This window comes from Scyliorhinus torazame, chromosome 10 (assembly GCF_047496885.1).
Source record: "Scyliorhinus torazame isolate Kashiwa2021f chromosome 10, sScyTor2.1, whole genome shotgun sequence".
NCBI classification, from domain to species: domain Eukaryota; kingdom Metazoa; phylum Chordata; class Chondrichthyes; order Carcharhiniformes; family Scyliorhinidae; genus Scyliorhinus; species Scyliorhinus torazame.
In genome coordinates, this window is record NC_092716.1 from 255,982,073 (window position 1) to 256,004,417 (window position 22,345).

At 45.1% G+C, this 22,345-nt stretch overlaps 1 protein-coding gene across 12 annotated transcripts in view; it reads right to left on the reverse strand.

Moving 5' to 3' along the window:
* Nucleotides 1–22,345, reverse strand: part of nav2a (neuron navigator 2a) — a 1,224,858-nt gene that overhangs the window by 80,381 nt on the left and 1,122,132 nt on the right. For all 12 annotated transcript variants that reach the window (XM_072466710.1, XM_072466713.1, XM_072466705.1 and 9 more), the window contains 3 exons: nt 20,349–20,401; nt 9,911–9,934; nt 7,490–7,564 (listed from right to left, as the gene is read on the reverse strand). In XM_072466710.1, the coding sequence (XP_072322811.1) occupies nt 7,490–7,564; nt 9,911–9,934; nt 20,349–20,401 (152 nt within the window). The remainder of the gene's footprint in view (nt 1–7,489; nt 7,565–9,910; nt 9,935–20,348; nt 20,402–22,345) is intronic.

Genomic DNA, 22,345 nt, shown 5'->3' on the forward strand with positions numbered 1-22,345 from the left:
GGGAAACCAGCAAGGTCACTCACTATCAGATGTGCCAGCTGGCCTAGGCTTAACACAGAGAAGTGGTTTGAAAAATACTTCGAAGATTGAATCTGAACATACCCACTTACATTCAAATCAGATAACGTTTCATTATCAAAATGAGGGTACGAGTGATAGATTTGGTACAGTCTTAGTGCGAGAAATAACGCGATGCTGGTTATAAAATGATGACGGCTACATTTTATCACAGCTCATCTCAGCAACTTTAGCAACACCTATCACCCATTTTCAGGTCTCTTTACCTTCACAGAATTTGAAAGATGTAGATCCACTCAAGCAGGTGTCACACAAGTTACGATCGGAATCTTTGACCCATTACATTTAGTTCTGACTACGGTGGGGTCATGGGGTAGTTGGAGGGGGAGGGGAGAGAAGACATGTTGACAAGTATAACAGAGATGTGTATGTTTAGATAATCCACACCCTAGATAATCTGAGTTAGATAGAGTTTTGATAGACAAGGGTGTGTGTGGGTGTGTGTGTGTGTGTGTGTGTGTGGGGGGGGGGGGGGGGGGGGGGGGGGAGAAGAGAGTGGATTTGACACCACAACCAGATCGGCCATGATCTTATTGAATGGCAGGGCAGAGTTGAAGGGCCGAATTGCCTACACCCCCTCCTAGGCCCTATGTTACATGATTGGTACAACGTTGGATCAAAACTAGTAACAAAAGTAAAATACTGCAGATGCTGGAAATCCGAAATAAAAATAGAAAATGCTGGAGAGGCTGAGCAGGTCAGGCAGCATCTGAGGATCGAGAAATAGAGTCAATGTTTCGAGTCCATATCACTCTTCTTCAGAGCTGAAGAGGGGTTGGAAATGTAAGTAAATGCTGCTAGAATCAGAAACAAGAATAGAAGATGCTGGAAAAACTCAGCAGGTCTGGCAGCATCTGTAAGGAGAGAAAGTAGAGTTCTGAGTCCTGTGACTCTTCATCAGAGCAGAAGGGAGGGCGAATGTGCTAGTGCAGTGAGAGGTTACAACCGGCTGAAATGTGATGGATGATATAGTTGGAAAGAGGGGGTGGAGAAGTCAGGCATAATTGAAGGTCAGGGATAGGTGGGAGCTCTGGAGAGATTGACAAAGATGTCATGGACACAAGACAAAGGGAATGGTACCAACAGTGCTTTATAGAATCATAGAATTTACAGTGCAGAAGGAAGCCATAAAAGCAAGGTAGCAAAATGTGTTAATAGCAGAACAAGTGGAAGCACTCTGTGAAAGCAAATCAAGTTACAGGTGGCCCTGTGGGAGAGGGGGCTGAAAATCAAAATGAAGGAGTGAATATGGTCTGAAGTTGTTGAACTCAATGTTAAGCCCATAAGGCTGTACGGTGCCTAATTGGAAGATGAGGTGCTGTTCCTCCAGTTTGAGTTGGGTTTCACTGGGGTATTGTAGCAGGCCAAGGTTGAAATGTGGGAATGAGAGCGAGATCGTGAAATAAAATTATAGCGACAGGAGGTCAGCGTTATAACACCAACTGAGATCTTAACAATAGTTCTTGGAGTGAGAAGGGAGTGGAAGGGATGAGGGCAGAGTGTGGGACATGCTTGAGGGCTGGCACCCACAATGGAAGACCTGTCAGAATCTGTTTGGAAGGTAGCATCATCGGAAAAGATGCGACGGAATTAGAGAAACTGGGAAGATCCAATGGAGTGTCGTTGAGATCAACATTCTTGTACATATAATGCCCTATGACGTTTGAGCATCAACAAGTGCTCTGATGTAGTCTGAAAGCCCTTTTCACAGAAGAAGAATAATAGTGGTCAGCTGGGTACATATGTATGAGGCAGTTTTGGAGGCAGGAGACTGCAAAGTTTCAGAAAAGCTCACGTTGAAGCGGCTCCACGATGAGCTGGAGCTGGGAACTGAACAGCACCAGCTATCCAGCTGGTAGCACAGCGTAGCTAACTATCAGCAATGAAGTGCTTATACAGGGGAAAATTGGTAACCACGCCCTGCCAAGAAACTGCACGTTCCTGGAGGTGGCACCAGTGAAAGGCGGGGGTAGGGGGTGGGGGGGTATTGGGTGGGGTGGGGGGGAGGCGTGGGTTTGAATGAAGTGGAGAGCATGAGGGTCATTGAGGCCTCTTTGAATACATTAGTTTCTGCCAATTTCTGAAGTCTTCAGAGGGCATCTTCACTTTGAGGCACCCTTGTTGTCTCCCACCCAGTGGCAGCACCCACCTCTCTGGGCGGGGCTGGCATCAAGCCGCCGTCAAGCCTCAGACACTCTGATTGACCTTCCTATCTGCCATCTTCAGTTGTATGGGACCCACAGAGACAGCCTATTAATTGGCCACTTCCAGGAAGATCGTGGAGGCAGTTGGACCTCAGAAATCATCGGGTTCGGGCCCTGGAAATGGTCCTGGTCTACATTCAAAATCTAAAAGGCGAAAGAATCTTCCCAACCACTATGATGCTGTTGAGGCAGAAAGCATAGGAAACGTTCAAAGCACTAACAGGATTTAATGAGGAATCAGTTGGAGTAAGGCAAAAGACTAGCATGTACAAAGAACAAAGAACAAAGAAAAGTACAGCACAGGAAGAGGCCCTTCGGCCCTCCAATACCGTGCCGACCATGCTGCCCAACTAAACTAAAATCTTCTACACTTCCTGGGTCCGTATCCCTCTATTCCCATCCTATTCATGTATTTGTCAAGATGCCCCTTAAATGTCACTATTGTCCCTGCTTCCACCACCTCCTCTGGCAGCGAGTTCCAGGCACCCACTACCCTCTGTGTAAAAATCCTGCCTCATACATCTACTCTAAACCTTGCCCATCGCACCTTAAACCTATGCCCCCTAGTAATTGACCCCTCTACCCTGGGGAAAAGCCTCTGACTATCCACTACAACCAGAAACATTTCATCAACTTTAATCTGTTTCTTCACCCACGTAAATTGTACATCTGCCTGATAAGGGTCGTACCTCCATGGAATTACGTAAAGATTACACAAAGGAAACAGATGTTTGGCTCAACTAGCCTCTGCAGGTGTTGATCTTCGACACAAGCATCAATCCTAACTCCACATGGCTGCTCTGTTCCCGTATCTCTCTCCCTTCAATCAGCTATCTAGTTTGCCCTTAAATTTGGGCATGCTCTCTGATTCAATCACTAACTGCAGCTGTGCATTTCAAAGTTTCATAATCCAATGTAAAAAATCCCCTGTTTTCTTTCCTTAAATCTCTTATACATAGGGCGAGATCTTCTGGCTGTTCATGCTGGTGGGATCTTCCATGTCCGCCGATAGCACATCCCCGCCACAGGTTGCCCGGCGGTATGGGGTGGATTCAATGGCATATCCCATTGACAGTGACGGGACCAGGAAATCCCACCACTGACCAACGGGGGGAGGGGGGCACTTCCTGCCACCGAGAAATGCCCCATGGGGAGGCCAGAGAATCTCGCCCTTACTCTTAATTTCACTTTCATTCTGAGCCTTGCATCCATCATGCTTAAGACAAAGAACAAAGAATACAGCACAGGAACAGGCCCTTCAGCCCTCCAAGCCTGTACCGGTCATGATACCACCCTTGGCCAAAACCCTACCTTGTGTAGTCCTCAACATCGCTGTCAAATCACCTCTCATTAAAACAGCCCCAATTTTTAATGTTTCAAATCGCCCTCCTTGAAAACATTTTTATCAGGTTTGCAAAACCCATTTTTCTTGTTGGAGGTCTGTGTTGGTCGCTTATAATTATTTTCTCTTCCTTCAGATATTCCTCTATTCCCTTTATTCCTTCTGCATGCTAATCGCTTTGGGTATTGATATATTTGCCTCATGTAGTTCTCTTCCCTAACTGTTCCTATTGATGGTTTTTATCTCCCTTAACCTCTTCCTTCAATTTAAAATGAATCTACACTTCTCTATTGACCGGTTCAGCCTTTTCATTAGCTCCTTTCTTTCGTTTTTATTTGCCAGTTTTTCTTATTAACAGCCTGTATTACTGGTGCAACCTTTATCTATTCGAAAAGTGTAGATAATGTTAAGTTTGACTTAACATTAAGTCCTATTAGTGGACTTATTAATAACCATTTGCAGTCCTATTCATAAAAGATGCCATGTCGGGAGAAACAAAATATATTGTGCACAAATAGCAAAGAGAATACAAATAATAAACCAAATGCGATTGGCAGTATCAGTATCCCTTGTTATTCGCACACAACACCATTACAAACTATGACCACAAACTATATACACAGATGAAAAGTCACTCCAGGCTAAACAATGTTAACTAAAGGAAGGAATTTATGATTGATAACCTATCTGGTGTTCTGCAAACATCCATCTCCCAAATAATTACCAATGGTGCCATGGCAGTAACTTTCAACCCTTACAGCAATTCAACAAACTTTTTGTCACAGCAGAATAGAACAGTGCAGCACAGCACATGCCCTGTGGCCCACAATGTTGTGCCAACCAGAATAGTACACTTCTATTCAAATTTTCATTTGCTTCTTATGCTAATCAGTTAGTCTATTAAAATTAGTTTTCAAATTAAAATTCAAGCCGACTAGGCAAAACTACTATCGATCCAGGCTTTGCTGTAAACTTCCAATCCTTGCTGGCAACTAACAGATTCAGCCAATTTCCAAAAATTGAGTTGATTAATTTTTATGGCGTTGATATTTTATCTCACCTTCTATGGTGACAAACATTGAAACAATTTTAATTTGAAATAATCTTAACATCTGAAAGGAAAGAAAAAGCTTCTTGTTAAGGCATCGGATGCGATAAAGACTGAAATGGAACTGGGAACAAGGATAGCTTTAAGACAGGGTGAGTTTGCATGGCTGGAGAGCGAGGTCGAGTGTGTACATATAGTAGGACATGGCACTGAGTGTGGATCTCAGAATGCGGTGAGAACAGCAGCCCAAGAAACGCTGTATGTCCCAGAGATACCTGTAATCCTGTGTCGATTCAAACCAGAAGGGATGGAACTCCAGTGAGGTGGATTGGAGACCGACAGTCACTGAGGAAGGAGATGTGGCTGTGGAAGCGAGTTTTGGTGAACACCTCGCCAAACCAGGAGGAAATGGAAAGTAATGAAGGTGAGCAAGTACTGAAGATTGACATGTTCTGGAATAAGAGTCACACAGACTCAAAAACGTTAACTCTGGGCACGATCGATAGCCTTGTCGCGCCCGACTCGGTGACGTGGTAAGGCCGTTAATTTGCGCGTGAGGCCTCTTGCAAGATTTGGGATGCTCAGAACACCTCGGGAGATCTAATGGAATCTTGCGCGATGTCGCAATCTGCATCCTGCCCTCATTGCCGTAACAGCCCCCCCGAACAGGCGCCGGAATGTGGCGACTAGGGGCTGTTCACAGTAACTTAATTTGAAGCCTACTTGTGACAATAAGCGATTTTCATTTTCATTGGCCGAGAACCAGATTAACATATTTAAATGAGCCATTAAGCTCATTTAAATGTGTCTGCGCCTTATTCTCCCGGGGCCCGGGAACTAATGTCTGCGCCTGGGAGACCTTGCCACGGCGGCGTTTAGTACTGGTCCACACAAACATGGACCATCTGTAATGGTACCTGGGCTGGTCTCCCTGGTCATCGGAGGCCCCAGGGTGGTCAGGCTCTGGGCAGGGTGGTAACCTGGTGCTCCCTGTGCCACCTGGGAACCTTGGCATTGCCAGCCTGGCACCTTGGCACTGCCACCTGGGACCCTGGCACTTGGCACTGCCAAGCTGGCAGGGGCACTACCTGGGTGCCAGGCTGGCAGTGCAAAGGTGCCCAGGTGTCAGGTTACCCATGCCAGGGATCGGTCCCAGGGGTACCCTGCCCTTAAGCATGAGGGGGGGCTTGAGGACCCCCTAAGAGGTAAGCTGGGCAGTGTGGAGGGGTTCTGGAAGCCGCCTTGGAGTATCCGAGTGGGGGTGGGGGTTGAGAGATCAGGGCAGCATTTAAAAATGGCGCCCGATCTTTTCCTGCGCTGACGAACTGAGCTGAGCTAGTCAATGCAGGAATTGAGGTAAGTGCGGCCTCGGTAGGGCGTTCCTCACCGAGACCAAAAAATGGGTCCCGTTTGATACACGCCCAAAACAGGACTCTCTTGCGTCCTCTGTTTCTCTCTCCACAGATGCTGCCAGACCTGTTAATGTTTTTCCAGCATTTTCTGTTTTTATTTCGGGTTCCCAGCACCCCCAGTATTTTGCGTTTATTGAAAAACCTACATTTGCTTAACTGTAGACAGCCTTGCGTGTCGAGTTAAAGGTACAAATGAAAACATGAGATCACATGACTGTAGATTTGCTTTTAAACCAACATCAGCATGATTCAGTGAGTTGGCACTCTACTGTGCTATGTTATGTCATGTTAGACACCAACAACTGTATTGCCCTACATGATTCACTACCTTCTACAGTTGAAATAATAATTTCTCACACACTCTCCTAGACTAACCCATTCTTTTCCAGGATTTCAGATGGAACTCTTTGCCTCCTCCCAGTGAATGGCAGATTGGAAAAACCATAAAACAGTGTCATCCAATTATTATTTGGTGATTCATTTAGTCTTATCAACTACTATGTTCAACTTTGTTAGTGTTCTGCGTAATGGCCTTGGCCCTTAACCTTGTGGCATCAATAAAATAAGCACATTCCTGATTTATCGCTGCTATCAGCGGAGGACACAAAGCAGAGGCCAGATACTCCCCAAATAGGAAGAAGGAAAAGCTCAGAGGTTAGGTCACGTGGATCGATCACTGGTAATTCCTGGCAACAAACTAGTCAAACAGAGATGGTACTTGGGATACGTCACGTGGGGAGAACTAAAATGTTGAAAACGTAAAGCCGACACTTGTGTGAAAGAAAGGGCCAGGAACCCTAATGAAAAACATTAGGTTGCATTTTCTGCGAAATCTGTAATATTATTCCCAGAAATAAATCTTATAATATATTTAACAGCAGCTTCCGAAGAAAGTAAATATAGATGACCGCCAAACATTTGGGTGAAAGAGATAACGTTGATTTCTCCGACTTCATATTTCATTATTTACAGGTGGATTTTCTATCTTGTCCTTACTGTATTCTGCAATATATGGATTTGTGACCACAGAGCATCATTCTGGGTGAAATAACAGTTAAATTAAAATATTGCCTAACCAAAAAAAAGGGCACGTCAAGTTTTACTAATTAAGAATGCCCAGAACAAAATCACTGTAACCATAACACAAATGTGAACAAGTATGAATCTTGCCAAGGCAGAGGCATCACACCACTCGTTATTAACATTTGAAGTACATTCATTTGAAGTTATAGCTTTCCTTTTGCTGAAGAATAGTGCAACAGCAACAACACGTTTTCAGTTACATAGCTGGGCTAGTTCTTCTGAGTCGTTCAATATAACTGAAATGATAGCTGCATTAAATCCCCAGTCCCCTCGCCACCCCGCCCCCCACCCCCCGACACACACACTTATAAAGCTTACTTACGTTAGCAGTGAGCTGTGTCGTAAGTGCTGCCACTTTCTCCTGGGAAACATCGAGTTCACGACGAAGTTTGCGGATCTGCAAGCCCAAATGCCACAAAATTAAATGCCTCGGCCTCCATTATGCTTCTGAATTGAAAATTCGATACACTTGAAGGAGATTTACACGGTGCTTTTGTGGCACAGGACATTTACACCACCCAGTGCACCCAGTGTTTTCCCCCTCAGGAGGCATGTAATCAAATTCTCTTGTTTGCTCCATATGACCTTCGATGTTCCCTTTTCAAGCAACTATCTCATTCTCTTCTAAAGTGACTTACGAATCCTGCTTCGACAAGGAGCTCTTTTAAGCACTCTCTAAATATTCTGTGCATAAAAGTGTCTTTTTCTTACTTCTCCCTTAATTATTCATCTAATTATCTTACATTTGCCTCCTCGTGCTGCTGTCTCATTATCTATCCCTATTTATCATGTCATAATCTTTCAAGATCATGAAGAGATTCATCAAATCTACCTTTGGATGCTGAGCGACCAGATCATCATCCCTGCTAACGTCGATTGACTTTACAGTGTAAACTTTCATGTATTTTATACCCTTCGAACAATGGGGTGCCTAAAGTTATATGCTGTTCTTACCAGCCCTGACTAGGGCCTTATCCAATTTCAATGGTACCAACTTAATTTTGTATCTGTTCCCAGTGAATACAAGATTATAAATTTTGTTTGCCTTTTTGCAGTTGAATTTATTTGCACTGTCACGCTCAAAGGTCTGATGTGCACATTGTCATCCCCCGATCCACTTAGGCCTGAATTGTACCAGTCTGGAACGAGCAGTGTGTGAAATCACGCAAGAGCGGCACAGTGGTGCAGTGCTTAGCACTGCTGCCTCGCGGCGCCGAGAACCCGGGTTCGATCCCGGCCCCAGGTCACTGTCCGTGTGGAGTTTGCACATTCTCCATGTGTCTGCGTGGGTCTCACCCCCACAACCCAGAGATGTGCAGGCTAGGTGGATTGGCCACGCTAAATTGTCCCTTAATTGGAAAACAAAATGAATTGGGCACTCTAAATTATTTTTTTTTTTAGAAGAAATCACGAGTGAAGACATTGGGTTTGCATCATAGCCTCATTGCACACTCGCGCAATATTTCGGTCAGTGGGCCCCAAGAGAGTCGGAACCGCTCCCACCGACAATCAGGCAGGCAACTTAGCCTATTAAGGACCAATTGGATGCAATTTTACGTGGTCGGTTTGCCTTTACGGTTGGAGGGCAGGCCAATTGGCCAGGCAGCCTTTGCATTTTAGCTCCAGGATGAGATGAACAGTCAGGGCCAGTATAAAATTTTAACAGGTGTCTGGGGAATGAGGGTGGTATTTGAATGTGCTGCCTAGATACCCTTTGCATAAGCTTTCCATTGCAATTTATTTTTTCTTAGAGGTTAGTGGTTCCCTGAGACAGCTCCACGGTGGTTGTTCCGCTGAGGTGCCAGCCTCTCCCCCGCCCCCAGCAACACTGAGCGTCTCCCACCTTGTGTTTCACACTGGCTGCCTGTTAATTTGCAGCCATCGTGAAGTCGCGTTTCTGGATTGGCCGCGGCCGGGAGTGCATTTTGCGCTCGCTTCCAGGCTCGCCTAATGCCTGTGCCCAACGAATGAAAAATACAGGCCTCAGAATTCTGCAGCTTTACGGTGCAGTTATTTTTGGTTTTTTTACTTCCAAAACATATGACTTCATACTGCTCCAAGCCGACCTGTATTTCTGGCCTATCGTTTTCCCTCCTGTGACCTTTGGCATCACTTGCTGTTACAATGCCCACTGACGTTTGGTGTCAGCAGGAAGCTTTGAGAGTGTTTCCTCGATTCTCAAAGCCAGGCCATTGGTGTGCACAGTAAATAATAATCTCCCCAATAAACAGCCCTGAGCAACATCGCACACCAATCTCAGGATATTTCCTTTTACCCGAGTCCTTTACTATGTGATCTCCATTTCTCTGTACGGTAGTCACATGTGGGTTTCATTCTAAATAACGGGCGGAATTAGCGACCAACCCGCCGCGTGTTTTTCGATGGTGGAGGCGGCCGTTGACTGCACCCATCGTCGCCGAGAAACACGTGCGCCGATGGCCGGACCGGAATATCCCGCCAGCGTGAACAGCCGGTAAATTCCGTCCCTCAGTTTTTATCGTTAAGTCACTTCGTTGGTACCTGAACAAATACTCAGAAAATCCACATAAGTAACTGCACTGCTACAGTTCCTTGATCAACCCTCTAGTTTGTAAAATAATTTTGCACGGTAGCAGGACCATCTTATGACAGTTGCGTGCACTGTCCGTGATTACCTCATTCTCGTGCAATTGCTTCTCATTTCATTCAGTATCAGGGACCTTAACCACACATTGTCACTGTTTGAATTGTGTTGTATACTTACCTCTGATTGTGATTTTTCTTCAGGCTAAAACAAGAAAAGAAAATTCATATTTTTAAAGAGCGGTAGATATAAAAAGACTGCAAACAAAAATTCACTGAAATATTATGTGAAACGTAAATATGTTAGCAGTGACTCTACAGCTTGCAATTATTCAAAAATTGCTTTCATAATTTTGATTTAACAGTAACCATATGGTTTTCCTATTTCGTTTTCCTCTTCCGTTCACATCTTTGAAAGGTAGTGACAATTTCATAGACATCGGCAACACTTCAGAATCACACCGAAGTTTCCTAATCCTCTTGCGTGGATTCTGAAAAGCGAATGTTGATGGCTATTTGACCCCGGGAGGGGAGGCTGCAATTGAGCGGAGCTTAATTCTGTCCACACGCTACACCCACACAAACACATTCTATTAGGAATCACCAGATTGTGATCAGAAGTGGGAATCATGGCAATATTTCTTGGGCATGATGATCCAATCCTAACCTCAAGACATGTATTTCATAGAATCACACAGTGCAGAAGAGGCCCTTCGGCCCATTGAGTCTGCACCAACGCATGAAGAACACCTGACCTGTCCACCTAATCCCATTTGCAGGACTTGGGCCATAGCCTTGAATGTTATGACGTGTCAAGTGCTCATCCAGGTACTTTTAAAGGATGTGAGGCAACCCGCAAGCTGGGAGTGGGGGAGGGGGTGGGGGGACGGCGAATAGTTCACATCATTTGCCCTCCCCCCATGAAATTCCGCTCTATGAGTCGCACTCTCTTTCACATTTAATGCAGAAAACTTCAAAAATGTACCAATGGCATTCTGCATCATTTACAAATTCAAAACATCAGTAAGATTGTGAGATTTCAAAAATCTGCAGTACTTGGCACAAAGGCATTGGCAACATACATGTCGTCCTTATAAATGATCCCATTAAATTCTCAACATGGTAAAATAATGTGCAATTTTCAAATTCAAATGGAACCCAGGAGACACGACCCGATATGACCTCCAGCTCCATTAGCAGGAAAACAGCAGTGCAGTTAAACAACTGGACTGGATGATGAAGTAAGAAGAAAATGAAGTTGGAATGGATTGCCTTTAGGGTATTAGTCCTCATTTTTAGATTGCTAAAACTGGCATCGCTCAGCTGTTCGACTTCACTTGAAATTCCCTCTTTTCAGAGGTTGCTCTCTCTGAATCAGCCCAGTTGACCATCGAAAGGCACGGTCTCATTGCCTACGCTTGGGCCGACATCGCAGCAACATCATTTTATTACTGACCTGCCACACACACTCACTGGATTCCACAAAGATTAATGATAAATAAAACTTGTTGACACTGCTGCTGTTAAATTCAGATTAGTTTGGCTTCTGGAATTGAAATTCAACATTTTTAGAACTGCAAATCAGTCTTACTCCAACGAGTGCGATAGAAACAAATTCTCCTTGGTTACTTTTCAAAGCAATCTGATTCTGATTTTAGGATGAGCTGATTGATTTGTCACTTGTATGTGTTCAATTTATAATCTGACATTTTACCAATGTAACATGGTTGAAGGCATGGGTAAATATATATGGTACATGCAGATCTGGTCTAATTTGCATACATATGAACGTAACCACATTAAACTAAGTAACTAGCGAGTAGGTAATTAAGTTGGGCTGCTCAATGCGCGAGGTATATGTCGTGTTGGGTGTTCCGATACACAAATGATCCAACACGGTTGTAGATGGTACAACTCTGTTTTATTGTCTTAAACAATAAGAACTAATAACTGCTGGCTGAGGTTCGTGCTTCACCAGCTAACCTGTGGACCCAGCCCTTTCACTATCTTGTTGAGGCACTCAGCACATGGTGTATGTCTGAGTGGCACGCTGTGAGCTCTGTGCTCTGAGCTATCTCCTGGTAGAATGAGCGGGATCTGTGGTGTTCCCTGTTTTATAGTGCGTGTGCTCTCACTGGTGATTGGCTGCGATGTTGTGTGTGTGTTGGTTGGTCCAACTACCTGTCCATCAGTGTGTGTGTGATTGCACCATGATATGCTGATGTGGATATCATGACAGTATAGACTTGAAGAAAAAGTGCTATTTCCAAGTGTACAAGGCGTGTGCAACAGCCGCACAATAATTTTCAATCCAATTAAAATGCAGTCAATTTGCTACTTGCAGTCCACCATTGAACAGAGAATGTCAACACAGAGGAGTGCCAGATGGTGTTTCATCATTTGCTGCAGAGAGAGAAGACCTCACTCGCTTCCTTGAAGTACGGTAGCTAATATCTCGATCAGTGGTGCTAATCTATGAACAGATTTTAAAACTGACTGTTCCTGTTGGTGTTTTGAAATTCCCACTTCAAGAATTCCCACAGCGGTTATACAGGGGCCAATTCTCCAACGGGAAACAAGGTGCAATTCGTGCCGGGTGGACCCAGATTGCATTCCGCAAACACTTAGAAAGTGTTTTGGAGGTTGGGGTGAACTGCACCGTGAATGGGGTGTGTGGAAGCTGAAGACACCGGCAGGCCCGGCTCCTCAGAGAACTGGGTGCCTTTTTTAAAGGGCGCCCTGATCTCAGACTAACGCTCCGTGTCCCCCTCAGGCTCCCACCCCCACCCAGGAGAGCGACACCTCGCCTTGCGGTTAACAAATGCCCGGCCTTCAGGCCCCATCTCTTGGCAGTGCCAACTTGGCGCCCTGGCATGGTCATCACGTTTGGTCTCCATTTGTGGAGAGCAGCAGTGATTCGTGTCGGCTTCACGTTGCGCCAGCGAGTTGGAGAATTGCAAGAGCCGGGAATTCCAGCTTAAAAGAGGTTGTACGGGTGAAATTATTCCAATCAATGACTGGGGTTGCTAAACCAGGGTGCCGGTTGGCACTGTCTGGGTGCCAGCCCTGACCAGCCAAGGGTTCCATGTTTGGAAACCAGTACTGATTCACATCGGCCTCACGCTGTGCCGGGGGGCGCGGTGAATTCCGGGAGACAGGAGACTCCGCCCTCGAGCAGGGTCGGCATATTTAAATGAATTTTAAGACTCTTTTAAATATGTGAGACAGGTTCACGCCCAGTTCATGTCGGGCACCACGGATCGGGAGAATCACGGTCAGTCAGTGCGAACCTTATTGATGGGCTCTCCCGCTATTCATTGGGAATAGCGGGATGGGCGCCGGGCGCAATGAAAAATGAAAATCGCTTATTGTCACAAGTCGGCTTCAAATGAAGTTACTGTGAAAAGCCCCTAGTCGCCACATTCCAGCGCCTGTTCGGGGAGGCTGGTACGGGAATTGAACCTGTGCTGCTGGCCTGCCTTGGTCTGCTTTCAAAGCCAGCGATTTAGCCCAGTGTGCTAAACCAGCCAGAGGCCAGAGACCTGTCCCCACACACATGGGGAAGCATCTCCCCCTCTCCCCCCACCCACATGGGGAACCCCACTGCCCACGAACATGGGGAAGCAGCTGGCGGGCCCTACATATTAAATGAAGGTTTAATATGATCATCCGGTTCACGGCCACTGAGGGCGCAAATTGCGTTTCGGGCCTCTTCCGGAATTCTTCTGAAATAGTGGGATTTGCACCGGGTGCAACGTGGCGGGATAATCACCTCCATAATTCTCTTTGAAAATCGGACCACAGTCATCCTTCAGAACAAAAGTAACATTTAAGAACCATTTAAGGGCTGAGGAACAAAAGAGAATATGTATAAGGTTTCTGGACTGTAATAAAAAAGAATCTGAGACAAGAGAGGCGGTATTAGACCAAGGATGGAATTTTGAACCCCCGTTTGCCATGGGCGTAAATGGCGACTGGCCGAAAACAAGGTTCTCGCCGGTGAGATCTCGCAACGCGATCATCCCAACTCCTGCCAGTGATGTAATGGGTTCCTGTCACGCAATGATGGGAAACTCATTTGAACATATTTTAATATTATTAGCGGGTTTCCCTGCTGTACAGTGCCCCTACATTCGGTTCTCCCCTCTCAGCGACGTGAAGTCACATTGTCGGGGCTTACTACAGGTCTAGAATAATGGGAACCAGGTGAAGAGAACGTGCCGGGACACACAGGTAAGTACAGCCCCCAGCGAGGAGTGGGACATGGCAGGTAGTAGTTGTATTCTGGCAGTGCCTGGGCACTGTCCTCTGGTATTGGGGGGGGGGGGCAGTGCCAGCGACAGTGACAGGGGACAGTGCTGGGGGAAGTGGGCTTCTTCTATGGAGATCTATGGAGGGTCGGGTTCCCTGGGTCCGGTGGGGCGGGTGGGGGGAGTTCTCTGTGCGGGAGGGGCTGCTTCCCCATGTTTGTGGGCAGTGGGGTTCCCCTTGTGGATGGGGGGAGCGGGGGAGGTGCTTCCCCATGTGTGTGGGGGCAGGTCTCGGTGTCTTGGGGGGGCGCTGGCTCTACCTTCTTTTCTGTTAGGATCGGGGCACCGTTTCTGAACAGCGGCCCAATCTCTGGAAGGCCAACTGTTGGTGACCATGTGGGCCCTGCCTCCAGCCTTTTGTTTCTCAAATGGTTGGAAAATATGGTGGGAAAAGCTGGCAGGGACAGCTGGTGGGCTACACACCATTTTTCTCACCTGATCCATCAATTTGAGAAAAACACAGAAGATTCCACCCCCAAAAGTTTGATCAAAGAGGTGGATCTTAAGGATGGCCATAATGGAGGAGCGGGAGATAGGCAGGCAAAAGTGTTCAGGGAATTCCCGAGTGTGCAACTTACCTAAATGAAGGTGCCCCTCGTCACCCCTCCAAAGTTGTGGGGCGAAGGGAGGGAGGAAAGCAAGGTCAGAAAGTATTTAGGGTATGTGTGGTGTTTATATTTGGGGGAGGTGACTGAGATTTGGAGAGGGAAATTGTCCATGAGGCATAGCACTAAAATACAGTCATCAAAGGTTTTAATCTGCTGACATTTAGTGGGCGGAGAGTGGGACACCAGCCAGGAGAGCACTGGAAAGTCAAGTTTGAAGGTGACATAGGTAGGGAATAGATTTTCAACAACAGAGGTGGGTCTTGGCATGTCGGCAGAAGCAGGTGCTATTTTGATGAACCGGATATGAGATCAAAAGTTCAGCTTTAGATTGAATAGGGCGCAGAGTTTGTGAACAGTGAGATTTAGCTCAGGACAATAGCTGTGAAGGGGCTAGATTCAAGGGTTATGGGGATAAGGCGAGAAAGTGGTGTTCAGGATTATCATATCTGATCAGTCATGATCTCAATGAATGGTGAAGCTGATGCGATGGGCCAAATGGCCTCCTTCCTCTCCTACATCTTATGGCCTAATCATCGACAAGGGTACTAGGAGTCAAAGACATTGGTTGGAGTCTTCCCGTTGCTTAGCTGGAGAAAATTGTGGCTCATTTGAGACAAGCAACCTGACGATGCGGAGTGAGTGAATGAATCGGGAGAGGTAGTGAGGTCGGATTGGGAATTGTCACTGTTCACATGGAAACTGACCCTATGTCAATGAGGAGCAGCATGCAGATAAGGAATAGGAGGAAACCAAGAATAGGTCCTTGGGTACACTGGAGATAATAGTGCAACAGAGCCGGGAAGAGAAGCTATTACTGGAGATGCTCTAGTTATGGTTGGACAGGAAGGAAACGGCAGTCCCAGCGAGCCAGACAATGGAGCGATGTTGAAGAACATGGCACAATTAATTGTGTGAACGTGAGATGGTTGAAGAGAGATAGAGCACATCACTAACACAGTCACTGAGGATGCTATTCATTGCTTTGATCAGGACCATTTTAGGGTGATGGCAGGGGTGGAAACCGGTTTGGAGAAATTTGCACAGCGAGTTGAGGGAAGGATAGGCACAAGTCTGAGAGATGACATCACGTTCAATGACTTTGGAAAGCAAATGGATGTTGGTAACGTGGTAGCAGTTTTCAAGGACAGAGGGTGGGTATTTTTGCAGTAGAATATAATAAACGGCAGTTCTGATCGCCAGGAAGGGGGCAGTAGCTGAGGGAAAAAAACATGCATATCAGGCAGCATGGATCTGGGAAAGGAAACTGAATGGTCAGTGGTTCAGTGGGGGCAGGGTCAAGGGGGAAGAAAGTGTGTTTCACAGATGGGACGAACCAGGGAGGGAAACTAAAGGACAATGCCGATTCTGGAAGGCGGGGTAGGAAGGAGGCTGGGTGGTGTTTTGGAAAAATGAAGAGCGAAAGCAACAAAGGCAGTTTAGTGAATGGTCTCAATCTTCATGACAAGCTTCAGCAGACAATCCGGAGAGACAGGGTCACCACACCTCAGGCGAGGGGCAAGGTTGCGAAGGCGGGACCTTCATAAATAATCTCAGCTGGTACGGGAATTGAACCTGTGCTGCTGGCCTTGCTCTACATCATGAACCAGCTGTCTAGCCCACTGAGCTAAACCCCACAAACATATATTAGATACCCATATAAATAGTGTGTGAAGGCCTAAGACCTCACCCTATTTCTTTAATAAAATATTTATAATGTAGAGGGCTATGGAGATAGGGCAGGGGAATGGGACTAATTAGGTCACTCTTTTGGGAGCCAGTGCAGACACGATGAGCCACGATATGCATCTCTTGTCAAAGACAGTGTGGAGGTGTTGGCAGCCATCCGCCACTGACCTCTGGCTGATGAGACTTGTAATATTGCCTTGCTGAAAACCACAGCCTCGGTCTGCCTTTTTATCATCTGAATAGCAGCAGCACAGACAATGAGCTCTGGCCCAGGTTGGACACTTGGCCCCATCTACACTGCTTCTAATGGAAATCTTGTACCGTCACCTACAAGAGTGATTCAATTCTGCATGTCTAGTTCATTGTGTGAAATCAACACCACGGACAAAGTGAATTATACAGCATTGATTTTCATCTTGTCGATCTCCGTGAAGGAATATCTCATTGGACTTTGACCTTGTACTCTTGAACCCATGTTAAACAAGTGTTATTTTCTCTGTAGCATCTGTAAACTGTAAACCTCTTTTCTTTATCCTTTTTTCACTGTATAAATGCAAAGGAGACAATGCTCCCACCATCTTCCTGCAATTTGAGTGCGTGCAAATAAACTAACCCTTTGAGTTCCTCCTATCATGAGTTTGCTGTGGGGTTATTAATGGCAAATTGGATCACGCCAAATATGCCACCGCTTGTAAAGGGGGAAGAAAACCAAAAATATCATTCTATTTCTGAGCTGATGGTGAGATGAGAAACTTGTGTTATTTAAATTCTCTACTTTCCTGTCTGTAACAAGAGGCATTCACATCCTCAGGGGATCTGAAGCACTACAGATAATTAAGCACTTATGTAGTTGTGCAAGTAAACGCGACAGTCAAATTCTGCACAGCAATGAGCTAAATGACCAGAAAAGCTGCTTTAGTCGTATTCACTGAGAGATAAATGCTGCCCTGGGCACTGAGAAAACTCCCTTGCTCTTTTTTGTTCAGTGACTTGGGAAGAATTAACAAATCAGCAAGTGACTGGCTTGAACTGGTGACAGGAGCAAGTCTACAGCTCGAAACCAGCTGAAGGAAACCAGCGATTAATTTTTCAGCGTTCCAGAGGGAATAGTTTAGTGGTCATTCTATGGTGAATACTATATTGCTCGTTTTTGCAGCAAATTGAATTACTTTCCAGTGTAATACTATTGCATTGGAATGAGTGCAAGGCCTTGAAGCTAAATGTAGAGAAAATGAAGATAAACTGTGATATAAATAACCAATATGTCATTGTATAGGTACACCGGGAAACAACACTGCCCACAATTCTAATGCTCGAGGTAGATGCTTACAAGGATTACAAAACTTGTCCACACCCTGATCACTTTATTTTTGTGCATCTCACCCATACCTTTGAGCACTTGACAATAACAACCATTATTTCTGAAGGGAACAGCAACAGGGATGCTTTTCCTAACAAATACAACTTCACCATTTATTAATCGTTTTTCATCATGTTCATATTGGATCAACTAATCAATTCATTTTGGCACAGAATCCTAACCATTTATGAATGTTCCCTGGTCCAGTATATAAACTATGAACATTTTAAAGTTTAACATATTACAGCTACGGTTATTATCGGTATCACTTTGTACATTCAGTGCATTTTGACATTATTCATTTACCAACCAAATCAATGCAAAGTACATGAAACACTACTTGATCTTTTTAAATTAATTCTAACGAATAAGCTCTTCTAAAAAAAAATTGTGCAGTCAAGCATCCTATCAGTTCAGCAGGACAAAGAACCAAGTAGCTTATCTACGCTTTATCAACTTGAAGCTAGTTCTCCTTGATGTGCAATTAATTAAACACATATCATTAAAAAAAAACTCCTATGAATGGATGCACACAGATCCGACATCTTCCAGCTATGAAATTGTATACTCCAATTTCAGAAATATGATTGATCAAACTTCAGACCACCACCTACCATCAGCTGCCTCGAAGTAAGGGCCCTTGTGAGAGTTAACGTTGCCATCATGTTGGAGCAGCTTGTTTAGTCAGTGTCACTGACAAGATAAGAACTGTTCAGAGGGACTAAACCAGAGGACGCCACCCAAGCTATCACATTTCTGAACACCTGAGCCACCTTGAATTCTTATTGGATGCAGCCGTTTGATGCGCGTGTTAAGATATAAATAACAGCTTGCATGCAACTGACAGGTAAAGTGACATCGCGGGTGTGGTCACAAGATGTTAATGCTTGCGTGCATTGGGCAAAATTAAATCCGACTGGAGTGTGATAATGATGTAACAATCTGTTTTTCCAAAACAACTGCTTAAAAGTGATGATTCACAGCAATGGAAGTAACTCCCGCTTCTGTAGCAAAAATGTACATGAAATTGCAACATATTGATATTGCTTAATGCGAGGGTAAAACCTGGCTTTCTGGCACCAAGCTGTCAAAACTGTAGCTAATTTTAAAAGTTGTCTGCAATTTTAATTTTCTACTGCCACCAATATAATAGAAGGGTGTGTATAGTGAAACTGATATCTTTTAAACTGAAATTTCAGATGTTAAGTCATTATCAGGAGGAGGATAAGAAGCAAACATCAAAATATTATTTAAAAAGTTCATGACATGGCAAGATATTGGTATTTTGTCATAAACCGTCTTAGAATAGAACCATAGAATTCCTATGATGTAGGAAGAGGCCATTTGGCCCATCGAGTCTGCACCTTCACCTCTGAAAGAACACCCTACCTAGGACCACTCTCCCACCCTATCCCCATCCTATAGCCCCACCTAACCTGCACATCTTTTGGACACTAAGGGACAATTTAGCTTGGGCAATCCACTTAACTTGCACATCTTTAGACTGTGAGAAGAAACCAGAACACCCGGAGGAAACCCACGCAGACAGTAAGTTTGATTAGTAAGTTTGCGGACGACACAAAGGTCGGTGGAATTGCGGATAGCGATGAGGACTGTCAGAGGATACAGCAGGGTTTAGATCGTTTGGAGACTTGGGCGGCGAGATGGCAGATGGAGTTTAATCCGGACAAATGTGAGGTAATGCATTTTGGAAGGTCTAATACAGGTAGGGACTATATATTGCAGAACCCTTAAGAGTATTGACAGTCAGAGAGATCTAGGTGTACAGGTCCACAGGTCACTGAAAGGGGAAACACAGGTGGAGAAGGTAGTCAAGAAGGCATACGGCATGCTTGCCTTCATTGGCCAGGGCATTGAGTATAAAAATTGGCAAGTCATGTTGCAGCTGTATAGAACCTTAGTTAGGCCACACTTGGAATATAGTGTTCAATTCTGGTCGCCACACTACCAGAAGGGTGTGGAGGCTTTAGAGAGGGTGCAGAAGAGATTTACCAGGATGTTGCCTGGTATGGAGGGCATTAGTTATGATGAGAGGTTGAATAAACTCGGTTTATTCTCACTGGAACGACGGAGGTTGAGAGGCAACCTAATTGAGGCCTACAAAATTATGAGGGGCATAGACAGAGTGGATAGTCAGAGACATTTTTCCCAGGGTAGAGGGGTCAAGTACTAGGGGGCATAGGTTTAAGGTGCGAGGGGCAAGGTTTAGAGGAGATGTACGAGGCAAGTTTTTTACACAGAGGGTAGTGGGTGCCTGGAACTCGCTGCCAGAGGAGGTGGTGGAAGCAGGGACGATAGTGACGTTTCAGGGGCATCTTGACAAATACATGAATAGGATGGGAATAGAGGGATACGGACCCCGGAAGTGTAGAAGATTTTAGTTTAGACGGGCAGCATGGTCGGCACAGGCTTGGAGGGCCGAAGGGCCTGATCCTGTGCTGTACTTTTCTTTGTTCTTTGACATGGGGAGAAAGTGCAAACCCCACGCAGACAATGACCGAAAGCCGGAATTGAGCCCAGGTTGCTGGCGCTGTGAGGCATCAGTGCTAACCACTGAGTCACCCTCTTGATTATTATATTTTAAACATGTAGGGGAGAAGGAACAAACAAAGTAGTTAAACTGTTGATTCTTACCGTTGAGTAAATAGAAGAGGTGCTGGAGACCAGAGACAGAGAAGAGCCGTGAACTGTACAAAATGTCATGTTGCGACAGGATTTGCAGGCCAAGAGAGAAGGAAAATAAAAACTATTAGTCAGGTCAGGCCATGTATGAAAAACAGCTCTTCAGTAACTAACCAACACGATCGACAATGGCTAATGGCCTGAAATTTGAGGCATTAATAATGCCGAAACCATCATCTCTCACCGCCATTACTGTGCAAAGCTAACAGTAATCCACACATACAGGCGAATGTGGAAATATGGATGTTACAATCAGTGATACTCTCCTCCATAGGGTGCACCATTTCAGACTTTGCAGACTGTTAGAAATCATTGATTTGAAGTGAATGCCAACTATTTACATACTATTCTCTCTTAAAAAACAATAAAAATGTTAAGCTTTGTTCAATAAGGCATACTTGAATGTGAAAGGACACTTTTTAAATGATTACTACTCCTAAACATCTCACCATCTCTGAAAGTCTAAATGTACAGTCTGGAGCCTCATTCACTGAAAAGGACATTTAAAAATTGCAGATATTTTACAAAGAATAAAACACATATGTTAAGTGTTTGTCCTGATATTTTCCTTCTGCCCTATTCAATTTTCCCCCCCGATTAAGCGGCAATTTAGCGTAGCCAATCCACCTACCCTGCACATCTTTGGGTTGTGGGGGTGAAATGTGCAAGCACCACACGGATAGTGACCGGGTTCTTGGCGCAGTGAGGCAGCGGTGCTAACCACTGCACCCCCTACCCTTCTCCCTTCACCTCATATGTCTCATTGTTTCTTTTGTTTTCTGCACAATAACTTAAATATGGGGAGGGTTCAAACCAATATGTCAGGGGGTTGGGAACCGCTGCAGGAAGCTAGAGGGAAGTAAGGTGGGGACAAAAACAAAAAACAGTAAATGGAAAAGTGGAAGGCAGAGAAACCAAAGACAAAGATCAAAAAGGGCCACATCACATCATAATTCTAAAAGGACAATAAATGTCAAAGAAACAAGCCTGAAGGCTCTGTGTCTCAATGCGAGGAGCATTTGTTATAAAGTTGATGAGTTAACTGTGCTGACAATCATTAACGGATATGATGTAATTGGGATCACAGAGACCTGGCTCTAGGGTTACCAAGTATGGGAACTCAACATCCAGAGGTATTCAATATTCCGGAAAGATAGAATGAAAGGAAAGGGAGGTGGGGCAGCATTGCTGGTTAAAGAGGAGATTGACGTAATAATAAGGAAGGACATTAGCATGGACAACATGGAATCTGTATGGGTGGAGCTGCAGAACGTCAAAGGGCAAAAACATTTTGTGGGAGTTGTGTACAGACCACCAAACAGTGGTTGTAAGGTTGGGGATGGCATCAAACAGGAAATTAGAGATATGTGCAGTAAGGATACAGCAGTTATTATGGGTGACCTCAATCTGCATATTGATAGGGCTAATCAAACTGGAAACAATGCGATGGAGGAGGATTTCCTGGAATATATAAGGGATGGTTTTCTCGACCAATATGTCAAGGAACCAACTAGAGAGCCGGCCATCTTAGACTGGGTATTGTGCCATGAGAGAGGATTAATTAGCAACATTGTTGTGCGAGATCCTTTAGGGAAGAGTGACCATACTATCGTAGAATTCTTCATTAAGATGTAGAGTTACACAGTTAGGTCTGAAACTAGGGTCCTGAACTTAAAGAAAGCTAAGTTTGATGGCATGAGACGGCATTGGCTAGGATAAGCTGGCAAAGGATATTTAAGGGATTGATGGTGGATAGGCAATGGCAGACTTTTAAAGAACACAAGGATGAAATTCAACAATGGTACATCCCATCTGATGCAAGAGTGAGACGGGGGGCGGGGTTCTCTCAGCCCAGGGCCGGGCCGGAGAATCACCGCGACCGGCGCGAATCGCGCCACGCTGCCCCAACTCGATTCTCCGCAGAACGGAGAATCGTCGCCATTGGCGGC